Source organism: Eschscholzia californica, unplaced genomic scaffold, assembly GCF_041429995.1.
Source record: "Eschscholzia californica isolate CP2 unplaced genomic scaffold, dmEscCali1.0.p SCAF_4, whole genome shotgun sequence".
NCBI lineage: Eukaryota > Viridiplantae > Streptophyta > Magnoliopsida > Ranunculales > Papaveraceae > Eschscholzia > Eschscholzia californica.
In genome coordinates, this window is record NW_028238461.1 from 46,509,817 (window position 1) to 46,531,819 (window position 22,003).

General features: G+C 36.4%; 6 protein-coding genes and 1 non-coding gene across 15 annotated transcripts; 4 read left to right on the forward strand and 3 right to left on the reverse strand.

The window, feature by feature from the left end:
• Positions 1–38: 38 nt before the first annotated feature.
• Positions 39–3,032, forward strand: CYP721A1 (cytochrome P450, family 721, subfamily A, polypeptide 1). The gene is made up of 4 exons (XM_086638036.1): positions 39–699; positions 1,514–1,770; positions 1,990–2,353; positions 2,450–3,032. The coding sequence occupies exons 1-4, from the start codon at positions 202–204 to the stop codon at positions 2,861–2,863; spliced, it is 1,533 nt and encodes a 510-aa protein (XP_086494162.1). The 5' UTR covers positions 39–201; the 3' UTR covers positions 2,864–3,032.
• A 447-nt stretch (positions 3,033–3,479) lies between these two features.
• Positions 3,480–7,111, forward strand: LOC147545271 (putative protein phosphatase 2C 55). Of its 9 annotated transcripts, none has more exons than XM_086673804.1 (5): positions 3,480–3,788; positions 3,933–4,814; positions 5,438–5,762; positions 6,034–6,182; positions 6,614–7,111. In XM_086673804.1, the coding sequence occupies exons 2-5, from the start codon at positions 4,078–4,080 to the stop codon at positions 6,624–6,626; spliced, it is 1,224 nt and encodes a 407-aa protein (XP_086529930.1). In that variant the 5' UTR covers positions 3,480–3,788; positions 3,933–4,077; the 3' UTR covers positions 6,627–7,111. The 9 variants fall into 9 exon arrangements, 7 of the variants coding, with proteins under 7 accessions (XP_086529930.1, XP_086529929.1, XP_086529926.1 ...); XM_086673803.1 differs by having other exon boundaries at positions 3,562–3,788; positions 3,848–4,814; XR_015239835.1 differs by having other exon boundaries at positions 3,599–3,788; positions 6,034–6,321; positions 6,466–7,111.
• A 117-nt stretch (positions 7,112–7,228) lies between these two features.
• LOC147545272 (arabinosyltransferase RRA2-like) lies at positions 7,229–9,049 on the forward strand. Its single transcript, XM_086673805.1, has 2 exons — positions 7,229–7,496; positions 7,791–9,049. The coding sequence occupies exons 1-2, from the start codon at positions 7,281–7,283 to the stop codon at positions 8,880–8,882; spliced, it is 1,308 nt and encodes a 435-aa protein (XP_086529931.1). The 5' UTR covers positions 7,229–7,280; the 3' UTR covers positions 8,883–9,049.
• Positions 8,954–13,873, reverse strand: LOC147545273 (lysophospholipid acyltransferase LPEAT1-like). Its single transcript, XM_086673806.1, has 9 exons — positions 13,033–13,873; positions 12,279–12,398; positions 12,073–12,110; positions 11,795–11,859; positions 11,255–11,323; positions 10,521–10,654; positions 10,229–10,369; positions 10,026–10,089; positions 8,954–9,203 (listed from the first exon to the last, which is right to left on the reverse strand). Exons 1-9 carry the CDS (start codon positions 13,615–13,617, stop codon positions 9,184–9,186), a joined length of 1,236 nt encoding a protein of 411 aa, XP_086529932.1. The 5' UTR covers positions 13,618–13,873; the 3' UTR covers positions 8,954–9,183.
• Positions 13,874–14,792: 919 nt separating this feature from the next.
• On the reverse strand, positions 14,793–16,805 carry LOC147545274 (anthocyanidin 3-O-glucosyltransferase 5-like). Its single transcript, XM_086673807.1, has one exon. It carries the CDS (start codon positions 16,348–16,350, stop codon positions 14,881–14,883), a length of 1,470 nt encoding a protein of 489 aa, XP_086529933.1. The 5' UTR covers positions 16,351–16,805; the 3' UTR covers positions 14,793–14,880.
• A 1,618-nt stretch (positions 16,806–18,423) lies between these two features.
• On the forward strand, positions 18,424–18,496 carry TRNAA-UGC (transfer RNA alanine (anticodon UGC)). The gene has a single exon. It is a non-coding gene; the product is annotated as a tRNA-Ala (tRNA).
• A 1,688-nt stretch (positions 18,497–20,184) lies between these two features.
• Positions 20,185–21,248, reverse strand: LOC147545276 (pathogenesis-related thaumatin-like protein 3.5). Its single transcript, XM_086673810.1, has 2 exons — positions 21,090–21,248; positions 20,185–20,964 (listed from the first exon to the last, which is right to left on the reverse strand). The coding sequence occupies exons 1-2, from the start codon at positions 21,142–21,144 to the stop codon at positions 20,270–20,272; spliced, it is 750 nt and encodes a 249-aa protein (XP_086529936.1). The 5' UTR covers positions 21,145–21,248; the 3' UTR covers positions 20,185–20,269.
• Between the last annotated feature and the right edge of the window lie 755 nt (positions 21,249–22,003).

A 22,003-nucleotide genomic window follows, 5' to 3' on the forward strand; every position in this document is an offset into this window, starting at 1 on the left:
TAAAATTCCTTAAAATATTATAAAAGAAGAAGAAAAGATATAAAATACTACTACACAATTTTCAACTCATAGATCAACTAAATGGCTCCACTAGTTTACTTCCTCCCATAAGCAAAGAGAAGCTACCCTCTCTCTCTTTATCTCTCTTTCTCATTTGTTAAGTCAGTCTCCTTGAGATCTGATTATCATTTCACATAAACCATGAACCCTTTTCTTCTACTGTTAGTCTTCTTTTTTCTGCTACTCGTTAAAATCATTATCAAATCCATCTACTCACTAATCTGGGTCCCATGGAAGATTCAAAACCACTTCCTAAAACAAGGAATTCGAGGTCCTGGTTACCGTCCGATCTTTGGAAACTCATCTGAGCTTAGAAAGATGATCATGGAAGCTCAATCGAACCCAATTCCAAACTGTCAACACGATATACTTCACAGAGTTCTTCCCCACTTTTACAAATGGTCTAACAAGTATGGGTCGCCTTATCTTTATTGGTTCGGGTCGTCACCCAGGTTGGCTATATCCGACCCGCAATTGATCAAAGAAATTTTGATTAATTCGAGTGGTTGCTTTGGTAGGGTTAAGTCAAACCCTTTGTCTAAGCAGCTTTTTGGTGATGGACTTGTTGGGTTGGAAGGTGAAATGTGGGTCAAACATAGGAGAATTACAAGTCAAGCTTTTACCATGGAGAGAGTTAAGGTCATTTCTCTCTTTCTCTATATGTCAATTTTACTTAAATATAATAATATACCCAACATGTACAAGAGCTGGCCCGACTTTACACGGGCCTGTAACTTTGAAAGGTGGATCTATCTGAGAGGTGTACATGTACAGACGAGTCAGAGTTTTAATATCTGATAGTGGTATGGTCATTTGTATCCTATGCGTGAACATTAAAAAACAAAAACTAGCTTTAGGCCTTTTTTGACATCACACGTTAATTTTGCACCTACTAATCTGCCTCTATTTAAGTAGTAGTGATAAGTACTTTAAGCCAGTATAACCTAAAAAGAATTGCCAAGACACCTCAAAATATGCGACAAACTGTCAAATTACTATGTATTACATTTATCGTCTGTCAATACGTGAATGATGGGGTTCTCTATCATGTTTTTTCTTTTTTGAATTGCTAGCGTGCCTGAAATCCTTGACCTCTGAAGTGGAAGACTAAATCTCTTACCACTCCAACCAACCAAGGGTTGTTGGCGGGATCTCCATGATGTGACATTGTAGATAGACAATTTAGTTTCATGTCACATTAAAAATTCCCGAGAATGATTCTAGTATTGTTCAAAATAAAATGGGAACTCTTATTACTTGTAATTGAAGCACAATAGAAGAAAGAGATTAAATATCCTTGGTAACAATTTAGAAAGTGGACAGTACTTAATTGAAAGGTCTTAAATGTTACATTCTTGATTGTGAGATTCTCTTTGTCCATGTGGGACTATTTCGTCGAGGACATTTCATATCGAAACATCAAATTTTTCCTCAATCCTTATTGTGTTTGTAGGGATGGGTTCCTGAAATAGTAGCTAGCACTCTAGCCATGTTAGAGAAATGGAGAGAAGAGGAAGGAAAAGAAAGTGGAGGAAGGGATGAGTTCGAGCTTGACATTCACAAGGAACTCCATAATCTTACTGCAGATGTAATATCAAGAACAGCTTTTGGTAGCTGTTATGAAGAGGGCAAACAAATCTTCCAATTACAAGAGCAACAAATGCACCTTGTTTCCTTGGCTATAAGAAGTGTATACATTCCGGGTTTCAGGTAAACCTTGTTCCTCAAAACCCATGAAACATGGCATCGGTCGCCATCGACTCTGGTACGAGGTGTCTGACACAATGACAATGGGCATCAGCATTTTTCTTTCATACTCCTTTAGTATCTTCTAAAGTAGGACAATTTGTTAGGAGGTCTTGAGTTCGAGTTTTAGTTGAAGGGTTGAATTTAGTATGGGCATTAATTTGAATGTGCTATTTTATCTAGGTTTGTTCCTACAAAGAAGAACAGAATGAGAACAAGATTAGAGAAGCAAATTAGAGAACAATTAAGAACACTAATTGATAAAAATGGAGAACGAAGCGAAAATTCGAAAAATCTATTAGGCCTAATGATGTTAGCAAGCAAGAACCAAGATGGGGAAGAAGAAAGATTAGGTATTGAAGAAATCATAGACGAGTGCAAAACATTTTACTTTGCAGGAAAAGAGACAACTGCAAATATGTTAACTTGGGCTCTGTTACTTCTTGCATTAAATCAAGAGTGGCAAACTAAGGCTCGCCAAGAAATCCATCGTGCCCTTGGAAACAATGAGGTTCCCACTGCAGAAAACTTGACCGATTTAAAGATGGTAAGTTCGATATATAATCATATTTTCATTGCTTATCTAGTTCGTTAAACGTTAGTACGTACGTTGTTTTTCCTTATATTATGTTATTGTTGACAGGTGGGGATGATCATTAACGAAACACTCCGTCTCTACCCACCGGCTGTTATGTTAATGAGGAAATCACGTGAGGATGTTAAGGTCGGCAGCATCGATATTCCTGCAAATACACAACTGTTTCTAGCAATGACGGCTGTTCATCATGATACCAAGATTTGGGGTGAAGATGCAAATATGTTTAATCCATTGAGGTTTGATGACAGTAGAAAGATGGCAGCTTCATTTTTTCCATTTGGATTAGGACCAAGGTTGTGTGTAGGCCAGAATTTGGCTCTGGTTGAGGCTAAGGTGGTTCTTGCTCTGATAATTAGTAGGTTTTCGTTCACGGTTTCACCGACTTATGTTCACGCACCAATGCAGTTTCTAACACTGCAACCTCAATATGGTTCACAAATTCTCTTCAAAAGGATTTGACTTCCAAGAATTGCTGATACGTTTGCCCATACTATGGCAATTGCAATGTGTAAACTATAAAACAGAATGGTTAGACAAAACATTGGTATACCGACAAAAGTAGAAATAATTGATTGACATTTTTAGTGTTTTACTTGTCAAAGGTATAATAGTTATTTAACCGCCAAAAGTAATGACCAGTATGTTATTCACTTTATAGTTTTGCCCCGTTGTCTTTCCCTTATTTTAAAAACGAATGTGCAGGAAGATAGAAGAAGAGAACAAAGAGACGGGCGACAACCCTCTCCTTTTCTGGTCGGAGAAGATCATTGCCCCTCTCCCTCTCTGGTCGGAGAGGATCATTGCACCTCTTCCTCTCTTCCTCTCTTTGAGGTTGAAGTTGATGAGCAAACGGTCTACTGGAAGACCAACAAACCAAAGATACAGTTGAAAAAACCCAACTTGTTATAGGATGGTGCAGATTAGTCTTCTGAGTTGCTAGTGATACTGATCGCTTTAGCACACCTGGACCTCACGATTTCAGTGACTTCACTAGGAAAGGGTGTTTATGCTCGAACACCAGACTCCGTCTCGCCACAAATATGGGATTGTCGCCACAACAAAACTAGATTTGTCCAAGTATATTTGGTGGCATGGTAGGTGAAGTGTCAAACAAGATCGTAATCCAATAATAAAACACGTGTTAACAAGTAACAACTATGGCGGGCTCAAGTTAGCAAATCGTTATCGTACGGCTAATCTCGTGCAGAAAACCGCGCGCGTCGGCGTAAATTAGCAGTATAGGTAGGAAGCTTCATTGAGCTTGCGGGAGCTTCTCGAAGAAAGAGAAAGAAAGAAAGAAAGAGAGAGTTTCAGGTTCCCATCGAGTGGTGGAGCAATTGTAGTTAGGGTTTCAACCAGATTAACATTTATCTAGTCATTTCAGGTGCGCAGATCTAGCTTATGTTTATATAATTTCAAATTATGCACCGACATTTTTGGAAGAATTCTGCACTTCAATTTGATTTCTACTGTTTTAATTTGCTCTATCTATATAGTTTTAGGGTTTAAATGAATTCCTCTGTTTTAGGGTCATTTAACCTTGGAGTTTCCAATCTCATCACAAAGGCGTCAACTTTGTGAATATGATGTATCGAGAATTATGAATCTGCATTATATTATCTGGAGGAATTTAGGAATTCAGGGGAAACCATCTTGTTTATGAGATTATTAAGATGCCATCTTATCTTTCCCGGTTGAATTATGCTTTGAAGTCTGGATCACAAAATCTGATTTTAGGGCAACAAGGTCGAAAATTATTGTTTGGTGGAGGAGGTTCTGGATTGTGTCTTTCTCAACTGATTTCTACTCTTGGGGACGTCCCATCAATTTTAAAGCCAAGTTCATCTTTTACTGAAAATTCTGATTGTGAGGTTGTTGATGAGAGAAGAATAAACAGTTCATCTATTATTGTTGAAAGACTTTCTCGCGCGTTTTCATTATCCGTCTCTGGCTCATCGTCTCGGTTAAGCGAATATTACGTTGATCACTTACTGGCAGACTCTGATCAATTTTCGCTAACTAGTCAGTTTCAAGACGCTTTAATGGCTAGTACTGGTTCCAAATCTGTGTTGGAAAATTGTTGTTTAGATAGCTTTATGTTGAAGAATGGTCATTACTCAAACGCCACAAAACAAGTGCATCTTTCTTACAGAAATAAAGGTCCTCGCAGCTGCAGTAGAGCTGCAAGTATGAGTTTGAGGAATCGAAAACCGTCCAACGATCATGTGATTTACGGGTACTTTTTGTTTGATGCAATGAGAAGGAATTGCAACTATAACCCATTGATGGGGCTAGGGTGGAAAGAATTTCATAGTTCATCTTCGACGTGTAATGGAGCTTCTCTTGATTCGACCTTTATTGGCTCGGTATGTGATGAACTGGTTGCAAGTTCTGCAGCTTCATCCGACCAGTACGTGCTTCTGTCTTTCCTTCTGTACTTTTCCTAGTTGTTTCCACAAGGATTTATCATAATCCGATTCATGAATGTTGAGTGATTCAAGAATGCATAATTATGGTAGCTTATGGTCTTAGCATTTCTTGAACTTTGATTTGTCTTTGCTTTTGTTGACGTTATATATTGGTAATGTTTCTAAAACATACTTTATTCTCTAATCGTGTCAGATAAAAACCTTTGATCTACTATATATCCTATTCACTTATTTAATTACACATTTGCATATCAAATTTCATATTAGTACCGTTTTGCGATCTGTAATGGCGATTGATGGTTATGTAGTGTTTGTGTAGGTAACATGGACATTAGTATAGATATTGGTATCCTTCTCCAGGTTGAAAAGTAATGAATTTAAGTACTACAATATTGACACTAACTTAGAATTGTTTTTATGGGCTTAACAGGATTTTGCAAGTAAACACTTGGTGTTCGTTCAAATATCTCATTTTACCTGTTATGAGAATCATAATTTAAAATTTTATAGCTCCTTCTTAAGATCACCATTGGCATATTCATCCATACCATAATACCCAACTCCCGTTCGAAAATAAACTCTTGTTGCTCTATTCTTACTACAGGAAGACTTTGGGTGAAAGAACCCTTAAGTTGCTTTCAGGATCATGTTACCTACCACACCCCGCTAAAGAAGAAACTGGTGGAGAGGATGCACATTTTATTTGTATAGATGAGCAAGCTATAGGTGTTGCAGATGGTGTTGGTGGCTGGGCGGATGTGGGAATTGACGCAGGACTATTTGCTCGAGAGCTAATGTCACATTCAGTATCAGCTATTGTCGATGAGCCCAAAGGATCCATCGACCCGGCCAGGGTTTTAGAGAAAGCTCATTCAAGCACCAAAGCCAAAGGATCCTCAACAGCATGCATCATAGCACTGACAGATCAGGTTTGCTATTCTGCGATATCTTTGCCAAACGTTACAATGAGAAGACACTAACCCGTACCTCAATGTTTGAAATTTCTGGGAGATTGATTTAATCTCCTTTACCATTGCTTCTATGGCACGAATAGATTCATGTGTAACAACTTACCTAGTATTAAGAACTAATCTCGAAATTTTATACCATTTTGGACACTTCAGAAGAATTTTATATCTTCTCGAATCCGTTTGGTTCTTTATGCTTCTTGAGTTTGACCAGTTTTATTTTCTTCAGCAGGGCATCCATGCGATTAATCTTGGTGATAGTGGGTTTATAGTGGTACGAGATGGATGCACCGTCTTCCGTTCTCCTGTTCAACAACATGGTTTCAATTTCACATATCAGCTAGAGTGTGGAAATACGGGTGATTTACCAAGCTCTGGACAGTTAATGGGTGCTCTCTTCTGCCCTCTCCTTAACTCTTCATGTCTTTATTTCCTGACTTGCACTGAACCATGAATTTGTGATAGTTTCGGTGGGTACACAAACATAAAAACCCAATATCCCATCATCCAAATAAAAAAGGTGATGAGAATAAGCGCAGCTCTCGTTCCTAATTCCTAAAGGAGTAGTGCTACAATCGCTTCGAGTTTCACTCTGAGTCTTACTCAATACATTTATGTCACACAATACAGTGAATTTTAGATCATTGATATTTCCAAAAATCAGTTGATGAAAGTGTGTGGTTTGGAAGATGTCACATCAAACTCGAGTAAGAGTCTAGGGGAAAGAAGCAGAGATCTACTTAAAACCCTTCTCCAGGTTGAAAAGTACTGAATTTAGTTGCTAAAATGCGTTCTCTGATATGAAATATCAGGTATTTAATATAGCTGTTGCACCGGGGGACGTCTTAGTCGCTGGCACAGACGGACTTTTCGATAACTTGTACAACAATGAAATCACTGCTGTTATTGTTCACGGAGTAAGGGCTGGGTTAGAGCCTCAAGTAACAGCTCAAAAGATCGCAGCATTGGCAAGGCAGAGAGCGCTTGACAAGAACCGACAGACACCATTCTCTACAGCTGCACAGGATGCAGGTTTTCGATACTATGGTGGAAAGCTTGACGATATCACCGTCATCGTCTCCTATATCACTAACTCTACCAATGTATAACAATTATTTGCCCAATTCCACGAAATATATGATTTTTCTTTGTTTGAAATTTTGTTACTCTGCTCAGGAACTAGTTCTTTAGGTCATTCTTGTTTCCTTTCTTCAGTTCTTAGTACTCAATACATACACGAGAGAGAGAGAGAGAGAGAGATAGAGACTGAATTCGTATTAAGGATTAATAGATGTCATAAATACTTGTAAGTTTTGTCGTAACGGTTTCCATATCTATTTTTACTGTTACAGAGGGTTTAAAATCCTCCATTCAATTCCTTGACCAAATATTTATAGTAAAATGAATGTACTTCAATGTGAAGATAAATAAGAGAGGAAAATGTCACCACTGCCTGCTAATATTTCTGTTTGAACTTAAATGTATGAAGAGTTGATAAAGGAAGAGATGACGACCCGCCGCGATACCAGACAGTTTCTCCCATATCGAAGTATGGCCTCTTCAGCCATTATCTTGGCATGTTTCCTCATCTTCTTCTTCTTGGCTTTCTTCATCTTTCCGTATCGATTTCTCCTTCTCCTTCGTCCCGCCTCGCCAGTTCGAAGTCAAGTAATAATCACCAAGTCCCCTCTTCAGGTACGTAACCTTGTCTAGATATCAATAACCGTGTCAGTTTATCGGTTAATACCGAAAATAATTACAGTAGAAAGCGGTCGAGAAGTTGAAAAATGTATTTTTCCCAAGGCAAAAGAATTATAACGAAAATGACGTTCTTGCTATGATGAACATGGTCCAAAAAAAAGAAGGTTTTCATTTGCGTTATAACAGTAGTTTATTTTTCGTAACACAGGATTATGGAACTCAATTGTCGTATTTACGTTCATTTATGTTTATCTTGTGTTAAACTGATCAACTTTGAGATTTTGGTAGATGGGTATCTCTTCAATTGAATCATCTCAAAAGATTCAAAAGTTAAAGAAAGAGGTAGATTGGGTATCAAAACAGAACACTGAATTGAAGAACAAGATCAAAGAACTCACTCAAAAGCTCGAGAATCAAACACAGCACCAGTTCCATTTGCAGCAGCAAAAAGCTGGGCCCTTTGGTACTGTTCGAGGTCTGAAAACAACCCAAATGGTGATTCCTGATGAATCCATTAATCCCACATTGGCAAAATTACTTGAAAAAATTGCTGTCAATAAAGAGCTTATAATTGCAATTGCAAATTATAAAGTAATGGATCCACTAATAGTCTGGCACAGATGCATCAAGAAAGTTGGTATTCAAAATTATCTAGTAATTGCATTAGATAATGAAATTGCAAGAATCTGCAAAAATAAGAAAATCCAATATTACCAGAAAAAATTCGATAAAAATACCAATTGGATTGTTCGAGGAGGAATGACTATGCAAGTTTCGGGATTAAAATTTAAGATCTTGAGAGAGTTTCTCCAACTTGGGTATAGCGTTTTATTATCAGATACTGATGTAGTTCACTTGCAGAATCCATTTGATCATATTTACAGAGATTCAGATATTGAGTCCATGACTGATGGGCATGATAATAAAACAGCTTATGGCTATTATGATGTTGTTAATGATCCTGTAATGGGTTGGTCTAGATCTGTTCTTGGACTGAGAATTTGGGTTTATAATTCAGGTTACTTTTATATAAGACCGACGATTCCATCAATAGAACTTCTTGATCGAGTTAGAGGAAGGGTTTCTAAGGATACAGGATTATGGGATCAAGAAGTTTTTAATGAAGAACTATTTTATCCTTCATATCCTGGTTATAATGGACTTCATGCATCTAAAAGAACAATGGATCTCTATAAATTTATGAACAGTAAAGTCTTGTTCAAGATAGTAAGGAAAAATGAGGAACTGAGAAAGATGAAACCAGTAATTGTTCATGTGAATTATCATCCTGATAAGCTACAAAGAATGGAAGCTATAGTTGATTTCTATGTTAATGGAAATCAACATGCACTCGAACCCTTCCCAGTTGGTTCAGAGTGACAATAAGATCATCATCTTCTTTTCCTTGTCGAATATTCGATATTTTGAATCGTTATTGGTATGTAGATAAATTTTTATCGAAAGCTTTTGTATTACTTTAACACATCTCTCTGCTACATTTTACAGAACAGATTTACTAAATTTCAAAGGTTTATTCAGCCTTTTTATAAGAGTAATCTACAAATCAAAGAAAAAACTGCTCCTTTCCAATTGGATACAAAAAAGAATCATAACACTTCTCTGAACAATTGTTGTCCCCTCTTCCTAATGATCATATAGATTTACAGAATGCAGAACTGCGTTAGCTCTGATCGAAGAAACCTGCATCAAACCACACAGATGCTTCAGTTTTACAGCTAATGTTATCTTTCTTACAAGGTTTCAGGAGATTTTAGTTGTGTTTGTTATTTTCTCTTCAGATCTGAAATCTGACTCCAGATCTGAGTTGACTCAAGTCCGATTTCAGAACGTTTGTTTTGTCTGGTCGGACTAATCTGAATGGCTAAATTCGGTTGATATTGAGTCCATTTGGTTCAGACAATAGAAGAAAAAACAAAAACACCACAGTCATGAGGATGTACAGTTTGCTGAATCATGCCCGTATAACAGTTTCAGTGTTTCACTTTAATGTTCATTAAACTTGCATGAGGAAACCATCCTTCAATAACTATAATTACTACAAAACTATCAATGCATGCCTGCACATAATTATATCAAGGGTTTCCTATCGCGTACCTTAAGGGCACGTGTTAAGACATTCACCATTTCCCCATTTCTAGTTAGAAACTTTGAAATCGGTCCAATCCGTGAGAGAGGCTAAACTTTGACTCGTTAAAAGTGGACGACACTTTTATGACTTAATATATGCCCTAAGTAGGACATAGTAATAGCATGGCATGACTTAATATATGCCCCAAGTAGGACAGTGTAATAGCATACCATGACTTACCATATGCCCTAAGTAGGACATAGTAATAGCATACCATGTCTCTTAAAATTATAAATGGGTAGAGAAAGCCACCAACTTCTATGACTCTCAGATTCTAAAGAAACCTAGCAACCAAACTTTAAATAATTTGAGAGCAATGGTTATTCACTAAACAATCAACTTTCAGATGTAAAACATTAAGCAATTATTATTACCATTGAGTGCAGCGTGATAGATTCTCTTCTCAGCCAGCCCGATATCCGTTAATGTCAAGTTACCCTGCCATCCAGCACGAAAGAGTACTTCAGTTTGGTAGAGGATCTCACATTATAGTAAATGAAGGATAAAAGTTTCAGGCAAGACTCTCATGTACTATAGTTTAATTGGGGCGTTCAACCCTGACGAAATTAATGCATACCTCACTAGCCAGTAATTTCCGAACATTATTGGCGTAAAGTTTAGGGTCCTCCTGTTCCTGCTCTGAGGGATAATATACAGGTAAGTGAACCACCTCAATGTGATTGACAAATTGACAAAGGAGCAAAATCACATGGCGAGCCTGCAGAAACAATTAACTGATGAACATCCAGGAACTAGCGACGCCCATGTTACAAAAATAACTGCCCTTGATAGTTTCATCAAAATTTCCAAGTACACTATTCTTGATCGGTAAAGTTCATGAAGACAGGAACTGCCTCAGGGTTACTCACCCCTGAAATGGAGTCCCATGCTGGACTAAATCTCCGGTAGGGATATCTTATAAGGACTGGAAGCACCGGTGTTTTCGCTAAAAATGCACCTGTCTTGAATGGAAGGAGGTAGTCACCATTCGTAGTTGTCCCCTCTGTAATTAACGAAGTAAAGAAATTAAAAAGGAGGAAGAATCAAAATACTAATAGTGGTAATTGACGAGTATAAAGCCAAGGAAAACAAAGGAAGAAAACGTGGAACTTTACAATGTTGCCATCAACAAAATCATAAACAGTCACAAGTTATTTCGACAATAGGTGACTAGGTCAGTAGGGTGTATAAAAATGAAAAGTCTATAATGCAGTTACACGGAAATTTTGATATTGGGATCACCGAGATGCTACATAGCTACTAGCCTACTACATTGGTTGGATCAAAATCCTCATCTTAATATTAATGGGATTTCTTGGTTTAATTTCATATAAAAAGAAGAGGTACATGAGTATGTATGGTCTAAGAGGTACATATGTATATAGAGATTACATATTATTGTAAAACTGATAAATCATTTTGAATAAATTCTACATGGAAGTATGAAACTCCGCGATGATATATGGAGTTACTAGCCATACCAAAGGAGAGCTACGAGTGATGCGAATTTGCTCTTAGACTACTCCTATAATAGGTATAAAGATATCCTAACATAAGGAAGAATAACACATCCATAGATGTTCGAGATAATTAGAATGATAACCTGGAAAAAGCATCATCGGTGGAGCATCTTTACTCCGATGGGCTTCTAAAACTCTTTCTGTGACAACCCCTACAAGCAAGAGAGATACTTAAGTTTGAAACTGCAATTTGGTGCTTCACTGAAACAACAAAGGAAACACCCTCCAACACAACAACTACAAAAGAAAACAATAAATTTACCAAAAGATGAACTATTTAGAGGTCCAACTAAGAAAGGGGTGCTAAGTATATCTCATGACTGAACCTTCAAGTTATACCATCTTTCAATCACATGTGGTAAATTTGAATATTACTCTTTCAAAGTATGAGTAAATGAATCATTTTCTTTTTCTAAAGAAGTCAACACAAATTTCATGACATTGTTCCATATTTCAAATTGTCCATATTTAATGTGCTGGCCCCTTGCCACAAATTTTCATTCTAAAAAGAGTATCATGAGAAGAGAATGAAAAACGAAACTTAATTACCACATGGCGGTGAGAAAGTACACATTTCAGTTCAACAATTGACTGGAAAACAAATCCATTTAAAACTCATGTACCTGAAACACCCTTAAACTCAGCTGATCTCGACTCCCGCTGGACATAAACACAGCCAAGGCACTTGCTGCGGAACATAAGCAATTGAAACGATAAGAATAGACCACTAAGCATTGTCCTATCAATTTTGACAAAACTGGAGCAAGCTAATAGTCATTCATCTAGAAAATGAAAATATACTTCTAAATCAACAAAATGACAACTTATCCTATCTCGAAAAAATGATGACTCAATTCAAACACTATTAATTTCCTAAAATGCTTAGCTATTGTAAACAAACCTGATAAGGCCGACAAGAGGAAGTTTAGCTACTGATCTCTTCATCGATTGAGTCCAACATACAGATAAGAGAAGGAAATAACATAATAAACATTTCAGCCCAAAAAGAATATATAGAAAGAAAAAGGTAAAATGTTTTGTCAATCTCATTCCTCATAAAATCCCCAGAGTAACTAATGTGATTTTGAATTTATTTGGTTAACTCACCTTGGCAACAAAGCTTGGAAAGGATGAGGACATATGATACAAAATGTCCAAATAAGATATGTGGTTCGATATGATTGCTCCAGGTCTTTCAGGTTCTTCTTCCTGCTCCTTGCTTTCATTCTATAGATTAAATCATTCAAAATAGAGTCAGGACGAGAAAAAAAATATTATCAGTAGGACTACATTAGAAACACCCCCATGCCTAAAACAGTGCGAAATTAAGTCGAAGTTAAGAACTAAGACCAACTAAAACAAACTTGAGCTTAAACCAACAAAATGGGAACTAAATACGGAAGTCTGTTGTCTTTGTACACTAAATATACGTATATATTGTAGTTGTACCACCAAAGATAACAGGATACAAACCAGTTAAAATGACTAACAGAAATCCATCTATTTCCTACTTCTACTGCCTACTTACTCTCTTTCAGTATAGCCCTCGTAACGATTCGGGTTGGGTTTTAAGCGCACTTCTGTCACCATTCCAATTATCAAGCTATCTTATTTCGTTTTCATGTTTCTCTATATAGCTGGCGGATGATTAAACAGCGAAAAAAGCGAGGTTTATTGTTCGGCAGTTCACCTTATCACTATAACTTCCTCTTTGTTATCAAGCTATGATTTTTTCTAACGTAAACTAAATATCAAAGTTTACTGAACAAAATATATTCGAAGAAGTACAAATCACAAATTCAAACTCAATATAATAATACCCACAAAGTAAAAAAAACAATAAAGAATCACAAAATTATACCTCATTTCCCAATTTCTCCACTGCTTGATAATTCCGATAAGTTTCGCTAATCCAATAAAACCCAAATATGAAAAGAATTACCCTAGAAAGAAACCTCCCACAACCAACAATAACATTCCTTCTCCACCCAACCAAGTGAGAAAAATCTTCTTGTTCATCTTCTCCATTAGGAACTTTAAAGATAGTACATAATCGGCAAATGAAGTAATACAAAACCAATATAGTAAAAGCAAGAATTACTCGAATCGGTAATAGAACTAAAAGCCCTAATCCAACCAAAAATTTCTCTTCTAAACCTAATTCCCCTCTTCCCATTATTCCATAAACATCATTACGAACATAAGCTGCATATTTCTTTTCAAGTTCATGTAAATTCTCACTAGAAATTGAAACCCTAGTACTACTACTACTTGTAGTAGTAGTTGTATTAGAAGTTGAAGAAGAAGTACCGTTTGAATCTGGTTTTAGTAATGGTTGTTCATCTTTCTCAGATTCTTCTTCTTCTTCATCATGAGGAGGTTCAATATTGACTAATTCGAGATTTTGATTCTTCAAAGAACTTTCACTTTTTAGGTCTGATTCCATTTCTTTTTTTTTTAATTGGTTTGATTCTGAAACCCTAATTCAACAAAACCCATATTGATTTGGTCACCATTATACAGAAAAAAGAAACAAGGTTTTTTCATTGCGTGAAGGAGATAGATTCTCAGATCCGCGAACTCACAAAAGTTGGAATCGAAATTATTTTATAGGTATAGATTTTGTATATCGGTTGCTTGATAACTATCTTACTCCTTTGAGATCTAAGTGTTCATAAGAGTTGATGATAATAATAATGGATGATTTTTATAACTGTCGGATATTACTTTTGTACACTAGACTAGAGGCTGTATAATCAAAGGGCCGGGCCGAGATAGTTGTGGGCTTGTGGCTGATAGTGTACATGGACCTCTATAAGCACCAGAAAATTGGTAAGCCCAGAACTTTCTAAAATACTCAACTCACCATCTTATCATCCTGTATCACTGCCAAAAGAAGAGGGTCATGACTCATGAGTAGTACTAGGTCATCCCTCAAGTGCGAGAAGATATGTCGAATCACACTAAGGAGAAGAAGCAACAAGTGTTACTTCGGGATCTCGTGCCAAAATTGCAAAAGAAGTTTCCTCTTCGCCCACCGTTCAACCAACTAATCATCTTTTTCATCTCGCCCTCCGTTCAACCAACTAATCATCTTTTTCATCATCAAATTTAATTTAATAGTATTGTCAAAGTATGCGTATGTTAATTAAATACAATACTTTTCTTCCGTTTCGGTACTCCTAAGAGATGAGTGTGATTAATAGTATACCACTTATTTTAGTGTTCTAATTGTAGTATTTGATTAGTTAATGAATGAATTTTCTACTTTTAAGTCCATTTCGAACGGTTAATTAGTTAAGATTGTTTCTCAACAAAAATAAAATTAGCTAATTTGGTTTATGAATCATTGACTAAAACAACAATATACTTTCAACAAAAGAAAAGGCAAGAACATACAAGAAAATGAGTAAGAAGGAAAAATATATAAGAAGAGAGGTGATATAATGCCCGAATATATTTTTCAATATCTAGTTGAAATCCGACGTGGACGATCAGGTTTAGCCCACCAACAATGTTAGATACATAAACATGAACCAAAATCTAACTTTTCACGTCGAATTGTTACAAGATTTCTTCATGTTTTTGGGACATTTGATCCTTTTTTGTATATACGAAAGATAAATTGCAACTGAGGAATTTATTGATCGTAGATGATTAAAATACAAGAAAACAAGAACATGTCCACAGGCCATGTGCTCATGTGCAATCAAACAGGAAGCTTCACTTCCAAACCTAAAGAAGAGACCTTCATATCTCCTTTCCATTGTTTTGCCACTTTTAACAAAGACTTATGAGAAGACCCACCTTCATCTAAAGATCCCAAAACACTATTCTTCAATTTTTTAGCCCTTACCCTCCATGGATTCTTTTCATCTTCTTTCTTCATTATCAATCTTACCATCTTCTCTATCTCTTTCCTTTCTACTAGTTTATCCGTCGGCCATATAGAAGGTCGAATCGCTACCCCAATATCCTCAATCAATGTTGTTGCATTTAACTTTTGTTCAGCATATAATGGCCATGTAATCATTGGAACTCCATTAACAATACATTCTAGTGTTGAATTCCATCCACAATGAGATAAACATCCACCAATACTTTCATGTTTTAGTATCTCTAGTTGAGGACACCAAGAAGTAACAACTAACCCGACGTTCTTAGTTCGATTCAGAAAACCTTCTGGTAAGTAACTTGATGGATCACTTTCTTTTCCATCTCCAGAGGTGAAGTAAGTTCCTGATGCTCCATTAATGGTAGGTGCCCGAACCATCCATATGAATCGTTCTTGACTTAGTTCGAGTCCCCAAGCTAGCTCTGTTATTTGCTCTGCTGATTGTGTTCCTCCACTTCCGAACGACAAGAAAAGTACAGATTTACTTGGTTGTTTGTTTAACCAATCTATGCATTCGTTCTTCGATATCGATGACTCTGCTGTTAATGGCCCAATCGGATAAACAGGTGGAGTCGGAATACTTTGTAGTATAGTGTTCTCTTTGATTGCTCTGATTGACCTTGGTTCTAATTCTTCACAAGTATTGATTAGAATACCATGTGCCATTCGATATCTAAATGCTTGATGTAAATTAGTTTTATACCCATCTTTTTTTCGATCTCGCATTGAATCCATTAAGTTTTCGATCTCAATTGGCTTACACCCAGGAATTTTAATTGATTCTTTCAGATTTGTAAACTCTTCTTCAATCTCTTTATCTAATGTTGGTAAGTACATTTGGAGAGCAGTATATTTAGCAGTTGTTGTTACGAAAATATATTTGAGTAATCCAAGTTCATCTGCAAGATCAAAGGCATCCGTACCTAACACATCAACAACAAGAACGTTTGGTCTTTGAACCATTTCCACAATTTTAGATCGAAGATTCGGAACTGTCGCTTTCATGGTGGCAGATATACGGGTGATTATGTTTGCATCGATCGGGACGAGCTCTGAGACATTAGTTGGTGGAAGTTGAATAACTTCAATACCTTCCGCCCCTTTCGAAGAATGAAGCATTTTAGTTTGTGCAGGAGAAGCAAGACTTGTAGGAACGAAAATTGTGACTCGAAAACCTTGGCGAAGAGAAATTATACGTTTAGCGAGGGCGAATAAAGGTATGAAATGACCAATTCCAGGACTTGGTAGCATAGCAATATGATAAGTTTTATTTTGGTTCACCATTATACTGAGAAGCAGAAGAGAAGAAAAACAAGAACAAGAAAGAAACCAAGTATAATGAAATGAAGGAGTGAAGAACTAAAGACAAGTTTAAATAGTACTAAAAAGGAAATAGTAATAGTTAGAAGAATAGTTGTGTGTGGGAGAGAGGGGGGAATCAAGAATATTTTAACTTCGGAAAAGTGGTTGAGGCTGAGCTTTCACACATGACTACCTGAAAATTTAGGTATCATGAAACTAACATAGTGTTTGTCTTTTTTTTGTGTAGGTCAGATTTCAAATCTTGTTAGAGGTTTGAATTGATTTAAATAAAATCTCATAAACTTTGTTATTGTCTTACTCGTCTAAATAGTTGTTTCGTATTAATTTTGAGTCATTTGATTCAGATTCTTAAGAGTGTGATTCAGATAAATAGAAAGAAAAAAACGACACCCTACCAATAATTATTTATCGTTTGATCTAAGCAACATATTACATGTTCCAGCTGATTGTCTCATTTCACTTACCAGTTGAATCGAAAATCTTGAGATTTAATTGACCATTTGCCTTTCTGTTGAATAATAAGGCCGATATTTCATGCTTAATAATGTTGACCATTTTTGTGAGCTATTATGCTCGAAATCTAGCAGTTTTATTAATCTAATTCTAATATACATGAAGTCCTCTGCTACATGTGTAGTTGGAATATTAAGTAAGACAAGATGTTTTAGGACATAGGCATAGGGCTGTTAGCTATAGTTCTTGATCAATTGACATCTCTAAATTTCATAAATTTTAAAATGATGAGTAGCTTGCTGCAGTTTACTTTTTGCAAATAATTATTATTAGACAAAGACTAAAGGAAGACTAGCAAAGTTTATTGCCGACAACCAAACAAGATACAACTAAGACAAGACATAAAGACTCCATGAAGATAACAAGAACTATAGTGAAATTTACTATGGTTTAGTTGTAATATATGTTTTCCGTTACTCGAAAGCCTAATATTCGAATCTTGTCTTTTCAAAAGAAATAAGAGATTTATTATATACGCGCGTGTCGTATGTCGTATGCAGACCACTTACCTAAGAAATAATTAGTTCCTTTTGATATTACTACACCATAATTGAATTGTATCTTACAAGTAGAGACCTTGGTTGTATAAAACAATTACTTGATTGGATCTTACATATAACGAGTTCCAAGGTTTGACCCAACACAAAGTCTTAATAATTAAATTTGGTATTTTAATTTCACTCTTAGGGATAAACAAATGAAGTTCATGTGCCCAACCCCCATTCTTGCATCAGTATTTTGGGGGTTCTTTTTATAAGCTTTCTTGGGGTTCTAGAGTTTCTAACTAAACTCTGTTTCTAGAAGTGCTTAGCCAAATACTTCTAACACAAATTAGGTGGACTGTTCCTTTAAAAAAAAAATTAGGTGGACTGTTCAGTAATTACCAAAAAAGTTTTGTTAGTCAAAAAGTACAATCAAAACTAAACACAATCCAAAAGATGCCCTATTCTTTTAAGATACTAATGGCTATAACATATTCTTTTATCTAATCAAAAGTTTTATCACATTTTGTTATTACATCATTTGATGTACCCTATTCTTTTAAGAGAAATACAAGAGTTCTTGCATGAATACAATAGACAAACAGAAACCCTTTCTTAATTTTGAGTTGAACGTCAACAAATTAATACGGTATTCAAATTTGTTTTACATTTACAAGTTATCATGTCACGTCATTTAACAAGAAAATGTATCAAAATCAAATAACGACACTCGTGAAGGGTATGTGAGTATCTCGTAACAACAAACAAACACTCTTGACTAAAGTGGTACTCCTTTTTTACCTTATCGTCTAAATCTGCCTCATCTGACTCGAAATAATCCAAATTATCTAACTTAAAAAGAACCAAAATCAATGTAAATTATGCACCTACATAGGCGAGTCAGACAATTAAAAACGTGACGATGCCTCGATCATGTTAATTTAGACTCCTAATAAGCTTTTACATCTAACTTTGAAAAAGAACCAACACTAGTGCACTAGTAGACTATGAAGGCTATTGCTTGGCTTCAGATTAAAATGGGGATGTAGCTCAAATGGTAGAGCGCTCGCTTTGCATGCGAGAGGTACAGGGTTCGATCCCCTGCATCTCCACTTTTTTTGTCAATTTCACCAGAGGGGTAGGGTACTATCAGTAATGCAGTAGGGCTGTAGGGCTCTCATCCAGTCTGACTTTGTGGCACCAAATGATAAAAGTAATTTGGATTGTTTGGTATATTTGGGCATCAAAACTTGTGGTTGAGAATTAAAACACATAGTAGAAAATGGACCCACTATGATATGGAAGTCGAAAAGGTTAATGGTGTCTTTGGATGGCGGAATCATGAATCCGCGGATTCATGAGTCCTTCGGATTCATGATTCCACGGATTCATGAATCCAAGTAATATTTTTGGTTTGTTTGGCAACTAAGAATCCTATGATTTATTATTATTTGAGTATTTTTAAACGTCTTTAGAAAAAATATAATTTTTGAAAAAAATAATGATTTTGAAAAAAAATAATGATTTTGTAGAAGGAAATATTTTTTTTGTTGATTTTTAGTTTGAAATTTAAGTTCATTAATCCAAAATCCTAGCAAATCCTAGGGGGTAGGGTGGGATTTTGGTCCAATACAAATTTTGGAATTAAGAATCCTTAGGATTCAAGAGTCCTAGGATTCTTGGTAGCCAAACAGACCAAGGATTCATGATTCCTACCAAATTCCACTTTTGATAGGAATCCTACTTAGGAATCCTGCAACCAAACACACCATAAGTTGAAAGTCACTCGATAGGGAAGTCGGATTTAGATATTTCATTAATAAGATGTCGGAGCCATTGATGTCCATTTCCCCAAATTTGGGCTAATACTTTTCATGGTCTCCCTACCATTTTTACAAAATTGACATATGATGAGAGCTAGGGTTTCGTAGTCACAACTCATAAGGGAGGTTTGCAACAAAAAAAGAAACACATAAGAGAGGTCTCATTTGTTCATGATAGTTTTTCTTTGACCACAATAGAGAAACATTAGAGAAAATCATGTCCCTCCACATTTGGGCAAGAATCAACACAATGAGAAATGGATTTTATTCCATACCTTCTTCCTTCCCTCTTTAGTAATGAGATACAACTTTCTGTCTGATTAAATTGAGCCAATTTTTAGCCGAATGGCATACTACAAAACAAATTTGTACACTATTGTACTGAACGTTCAATTGCTTTCTGGTCTTCTATGTAATTGTAGCGTCTCCTTTAACGTTAAGGAGTATCTTGTTGCTCTTTTGGGAGGGAATTAGCGGGGGTGGAATGGTAGGGCTTTAGATTTTTAGTGCTTTACATGTGTTAAACTTCCTAAAATAATCTATCTAATCATGTTCTTCTTTACATAGCGAAAGTCATCATGATATTTACTTGTCATGGATTAGGTCTTACGATCGAACCATGTAAATATTTTGTTTCCTGTATGATTATTTATTACTCCAAAAGTTATTGCTTTTTTCTAGTCCTCTAGATCCTCATCATACCGTCAAGAAACAAAGACTATAAACTTAACTCTAGACAAAAAGACAAAAAATTGAAGTATCTCATCAAGTTCTATTGATTTTGAAGTTTTTGACTAATATAGATCCATTGAGAGATGTTCTTTTACATGTAAAACATGGATCCTCAATACTAATTTTACAAAAAGTATATTTAACCCGCCTTTTGAGACTCCCACTTGAATCACCTGTGAAAGAGTCCAAAGAGGCAGCTCAGGTAGACTTGTTGCTAATTTTATAATCCAAATCAGATAAAAATGTGTTCCGAATAAATTCTTTTAATTTTTAGCTAAGAATGGAAAGAATTTATCAACAACCATCAAAAACTTTGTGAAGAAAATGAGATCAGGGAGACGGGCAAAACGTGATCAAATAATCTGAACCAGTACAAGTACAAGTGCTCGACGCATCATCATAAGCATAACTATATGCAGTCGGGCACGCACTCTTAAACAATTCCGAGTACTTTGTCGGGCCGCACGTCCACGGAAACGCATGCTCCTCTGTACAACAAAACTCCGGCAAGTTAAACGCGGCACACGCACTTTTACACGCCACCACCGCTCCCGATCCCGACAGTACTTGCAATTCGGCCGGACAACTCCCATTCAAATCGGCTATACAACCGGCATACTCACAATTCCCCGTTCCTCCAGATGGCCGGATTCCTAAACCCACATTATACCCATCAACCAAACTAACATCATAAAAATCCATGGTATTGCCAGTTCCCGGGTTTCCAATTGTGAATTCAGCCAGACTAACTGGTGGTGCACCACCACCTTGACAGTTTATTGAACCGCCGCAATCACCTGTTGTACATGTACCTTTACCAGAATCATCAAAGTTACAACCGGTTCGTGCCCAGAATCTACCTGACCAGCCTGGTGGGGCTGTAAATGTTGCAGATGCTTCTGGCCCTAAAATGAATCCTCCGCCACCAAGTGGGGCAGCGCCGTCACCTGATAATGTACCAGGCCAGATTGTATAGCTACATTTATTCAAAAGTGTGAATACTGTTGCTGATACTAGGCAATTTCCTGTAAAATTCAAGTAATTAAGAAGATTGTCAAAAAAATGTGTCAGATTCCGGCTAAAAGTCTGTCGGATTATAATGCGTAACGTTAAAAGAAACTAATTCGACTACGTACAACATTTTACCTACCCAACAAAAAGACTGTTAGTAGAAGGACAAGAAACACCTTTCGGGGATCCGCCATTAGCCTCTTTCCTTGTTAGAGAAAGAGCTAGAGAGAGAAAGTGGAGAGAGAGTGATGATGGAGGATGGGAGAGAGAGTGGAGTGAATTTATATTTGGAATTTCCAAATTTTGAGCATAGATAGATTTCCCATACATTTTTGGCGTGTGAGAGATAAGAAATTAAATTGTATAATACTTTTGATGTTTTCATCACCAGAGGATCACAGCCGTAAAATTACTATTGCTTATCTATGATAAGCGGTTAGGATTAGCGGAGTATGATAACTAACTTGACTTGTAAACACGAAACCAAGTAAATCGGAGGTAATGGGCAAGTTGTTAATTTTAAAATAACTGATTTTTGTAACTAACTGCTTCAAACTTCGAAGGTCGGTGCTATCTCTGTTCTCGGCTGCTCAATCGACGGCTCTCAAGATACGAACAATAAGATCTGTACGTACGCGTGGAAGAATATTTTGAAAGTCACGTGATGGGATCAGTTCTTGTGGACAAAAGAAACATGAAGTAACGTACCTCTCACGTGACATGTATGAGAAACCCAACTGTCCCACGTTTCAGTTCCACATCTAATTCAGTCGACAAATTCAATAATTTTTAGGGTTTCTAAATGGAGCCATTGAGACTCCATGACCTTCCTAATATCCTACCCCTTTCTCAAAACCCTAATTTAATTAGGGTAAATCACCCAACCACACACTACAACTAACACTTCAAATTAGTATTTAGAAAGACGGAAACAAGTAGTTGATGAAAGTATATAGTATAACGAAATGACTTGTACCTATGTATGTTCTATCTAACTATTCTAACCGGACTTGGTTGGGTAATCCCACATTAGTTGTAGAAAGAACAAAATGT

Bases quoted from the DNA above. Each gene is read 5' to 3' on its own strand.
- LOC147545272 (XM_086673805.1), top strand. From the start codon at position 7,281: ATGTATGAAGAGTTGATAAAGGAAGAGATGACGACCCGCCGCGATACC. The intron at 7,497-7,790 runs GTACGTAACCTT...AGATTTTGGTAG, and splicing joins TCACCAAGTCCCCTCTTCAG to ATGGGTATCTCTTCAATTGA.
- LOC147545273 (XM_086673806.1), bottom strand. From the start codon at position 13,617: ATGGAATCAGACCTAAAAAGTGAAAGTTCTTTGAAGAATCAAAATCTC. The intron at 12,399-13,032 runs GTATAATTTTGT...TTTAATCTATAG, and splicing joins TGGAGAAATTGGGAAATGAG to AATGAAAGCAAGGAGCAGGA. The intron at 10,655-11,254 runs GTTATCATTCTA...CGTTAATTACAG, and splicing joins ACCGATGATGCTTTTTCCAG to AGGGGACAACTACGAATGGT.
- LOC147545276 (XM_086673810.1), bottom strand. From the start codon at position 21,144: ATGGCGGATCCCCGAAAGGTGTTTCTTGTCCTTCTACTAACAGTCTTT. The intron at 20,965-21,089 runs GTAGGTAAAATG...TGAATTTTACAG, and splicing joins ACTAACAGTCTTTTTGTTGG to GAAATTGCCTAGTATCAGCA.
- CYP721A1 (XM_086638036.1), top strand. From the start codon at position 202: ATGAACCCTTTTCTTCTACTGTTAGTCTTCTTTTTTCTGCTACTCGTT. The intron at 700-1,513 runs GTCATTTCTCTC...TTGTGTTTGTAG, and splicing joins TTACCATGGAGAGAGTTAAG to GGATGGGTTCCTGAAATAGT. The intron at 2,354-2,449 runs GTAAGTTCGATA...TATTGTTGACAG, and splicing joins ACTTGACCGATTTAAAGATG to GTGGGGATGATCATTAACGA.
- LOC147545274 (XM_086673807.1), bottom strand. From the start codon at position 16,350: ATGGTGAACCAAAATAAAACTTATCATATTGCTATGCTACCAAGTCCT.
- LOC147545271 (XM_086673798.1), top strand. From the start codon at position 4,078: ATGCCATCTTATCTTTCCCGGTTGAATTATGCTTTGAAGTCTGGATCA. The intron at 5,763-6,030 runs GTTTGCTATTCT...TATTTTCTTCAG, and splicing joins TCATAGCACTGACAGATCAG to CAGGGCATCCATGCGATTAA. The intron at 6,181-6,610 runs CAGTTAATGGGT...GATATGAAATAT, and splicing joins GTGATTTACCAAGCTCTGGA to CAGGTATTTAATATAGCTGT.